The following is a 2,718-nucleotide window of genomic DNA, read 5'->3' as shown; positions in this document are numbered from 1 at the left end:
GGGGGGGCAGGGTAGAGAGAATTGTAGATGACAGACCTCGACTAGAGCAGAGGAAATGAGGACATAGGAGAACATTTTAGAGAAGAATATGTTTCGGTTGTTGTCGTATGTCAATCCCGAGACTTTTTGACCATGTGACCTCTCGAAATTCCTGAAATTTCATGAAAGGAAAAGAAATGAAACGAGCAAGTACTGAAATACGCCCCACGCATACGAGTAAGAACAGTAAGCAAGTCACAAACTCAGTTTCCGGGACACTTGAATAGACAAAAAGGTTTTGAACATCTTGATTTCATTGGAAAAATGGAAGGAAAACGAGACAGGGGTAAACCCAGAACAACTTATTTGGAAAACTTGAACGGATAGGTGAAGGGGAAAGACCAATATATTATAGAAGTTCAGAGAGCATCCGAGAGGAGAGCCTAGAGATGAATGGAGAACTATGGTCTCTGATGCCTGTTCCAGATCTGGTACTTTATGGTGATGAATTTCCGAACAGCATGGATTGATGGATGGATGGATGGATGGATGGATGGATGGATGGATGGATGGATGGACGGACGGACGGACGGATGGATGGATGGATGGATGGATGGACTTACGGTGTCGTATATACGATTGAGGAGGCGAGGAACACTTGGGAAAATAGTGGGCTTCAGTGTTGCGAGGTCGTCCATCAGGAGTGTGACGTCACCACTGTAGTAACCAATCCGAGCGCCGCTTATCAGCGCTAGGACCTTGAATAAAGAAAACAAACAGAAAAATGTAATCATAGTTAGCATTTCATGTCTCCCATCCGTTAAGTTTGTCTTTTAGTTTCAGTTAAGAGCTTCGCTACACTTACAATGCAAATAGGCTATACGAGTGCCGAAAACTAAATAAAGCTTATACTAGATTGTAACATACAAAGAAAAGAAGGAGGAGGATAAAGTCGATAGATGTTTGATAGAATAGAAGGAGCAAACCACATCAGAGCAACCACCACCACCCATCCATTAGTTGAAAGAAGTAGAATATAAATAATATTTGAGGGAACACTTTATTGTACTCAGAGAAGAGGTGGTATATTGTAAAAATAAATGTTTCCGTCGGAAATACGACATTATAGAACGACTAAGTTTATCATAACATTTAGACCATTGCTTGTCAACCTTTTTATACAGCCAGCACCCACTTTTGTCACCTGTAAAAGGATGGAATGTTCGTACCGCCCAGCCAGCTACATCTATTTCCAAGCTAGACATAAATGACTTGTCACTATCTAGGCCATACCCACCGCCCTCCAAAATTATCAAAACTTCCACAAATTGTAGGCGATGTCACCCTATTTGTCAAGTAGGAATGAAGGCTACCGGACCCGTAATCATGAGATGGCGGGTTCGGGAGTTCGAACCTAAGCTCGGTCCGACGTTGTGTCTTTGGGAAAGACACTTTTCACAAATTTTCCATTAGGCTAGGATGGACGTTAAACTCGGAGGTCCCGTCTCTTAAATAATCTAATAGTGTTGATAGGGAAGTTAAACTTATACCATTTCACCGTTTTCACCAACAAGTGATGAAGACACTTTGAGGCGATACTTACGTGTACTCCACGGTCAAAGTTGTGAGCCAAGGGGAGATAAGAAAAGTGAACATCTGCGGGAGAAAACGGTAGATCAGCCTGAAATACAACGAATAAAACAACCAAGTATTAGGTTTGCGTCTGTGTTATTTTTTTTCTTCAGAAAATAGTGAATGTAAATAGGAGAGACTCAATAGTCACATAACTATTCTAATCAAATATTGTTTTGTATATGAACTGTTTGTTGGTTGGCTGCTTGTTCGTTTGATTGCTTGCTTGGTTAGTTGCCTGCTAGGTGGTTTGGTTGATTGATTGCGTGTTTGTTTGCTTTATAAGTTGGCATGTTGGTTAGTTGGTTTCGCAGTTTGTTGCTTGGTTGGTTGTTGGTTGATTGGCTGCTTGCTGGCTTTCTAGCTTGGTCGCTTGCTTGATCGGTTTGTTGGGGAGAAGGGGTTGTGTTTTTATTTTCTTGCTTGCTTGAATTGTTACTTAGTTGGTTGATTGGCAGGTTAGTTGGTTGGTTGGTTTCTTGCTATTTGCTTGCTTGCTTGTTTTCTTACTTGCTAGGTTGATAGGTTGGATTTTACGATTCCTTAGATGGTCGATTGATTGGTTCTTTGAGTAGATAAGAGGGTGCTAAACAGCGTTTTGCTGACTACGCAGTTCATCGATTTGCTTAACTAGTTAGGCGATTATGCCCTGTATTCTTTCGAAGGTTTCGATAGGGCTTGCAAATATTTTTTTAAACACAGAAGTGGTATCAAAGTTACGTGTACAACTTTACCTTTACTTGTATGATAATGCTCTCTACCATACACAGGAAGCTTTCATGGGTGAGCATTGCGCCTTTAGGCCGACCTGAAAAATAAATGTCAAGAAAACGTTTACTAAAGCTTGGTGAAAAACCTTTGAAGGCAAAATGATTAATTGGTTGGAGCTGTTCCAAATTGAAAAGAGACATCGTTTGGCTCCATGTTAGTACAGTTTCCTGAGAGCTGTGCAACAGTTTGTGATAATATCAGGGAACTACAGGCAAAGAAAACTAAAGACTGAGAGACGAAGAGCTAGAGACAAATAGAAAGATATAAAAACAGTGAGAGGGAGGGGGAGAATGGGGAATTGAAAGAGAGACTACATATGTGTGTGTGTGTGTGTGT

At 40.9% G+C, this 2,718-nt stretch overlaps 1 protein-coding gene across 1 annotated transcript in view; it reads right to left on the bottom strand.

Moving 5' to 3' along the window:
- LOC101855178 (long-chain-fatty-acid--CoA ligase 5) overlaps window positions 1-2,718 on the bottom strand; it is a gene marked incomplete in the record, with an annotated part of 41,846 nt that overhangs the window by 12,488 nt on the left and 26,640 nt on the right. The window contains 3 exon segments of the mRNA XM_013080724.2: window positions 603-737; window positions 1,583-1,660; window positions 2,346-2,419. Of these exon segments, the coding sequence (XP_012936178.1) occupies window positions 603-737; window positions 1,583-1,660; window positions 2,346-2,419 (287 nt within the window).

Source organism: Aplysia californica, unplaced genomic scaffold, assembly GCF_000002075.1.
Source record: "Aplysia californica isolate F4 #8 unplaced genomic scaffold, AplCal3.0 scaffold00097, whole genome shotgun sequence".
NCBI lineage: Eukaryota > Metazoa > Mollusca > Gastropoda > Aplysiida > Aplysiidae > Aplysia > Aplysia californica.
Note: the sequence above shows the minus strand (reverse complement) of the source record. Positions and strands in the feature narration are given on the sequence as shown.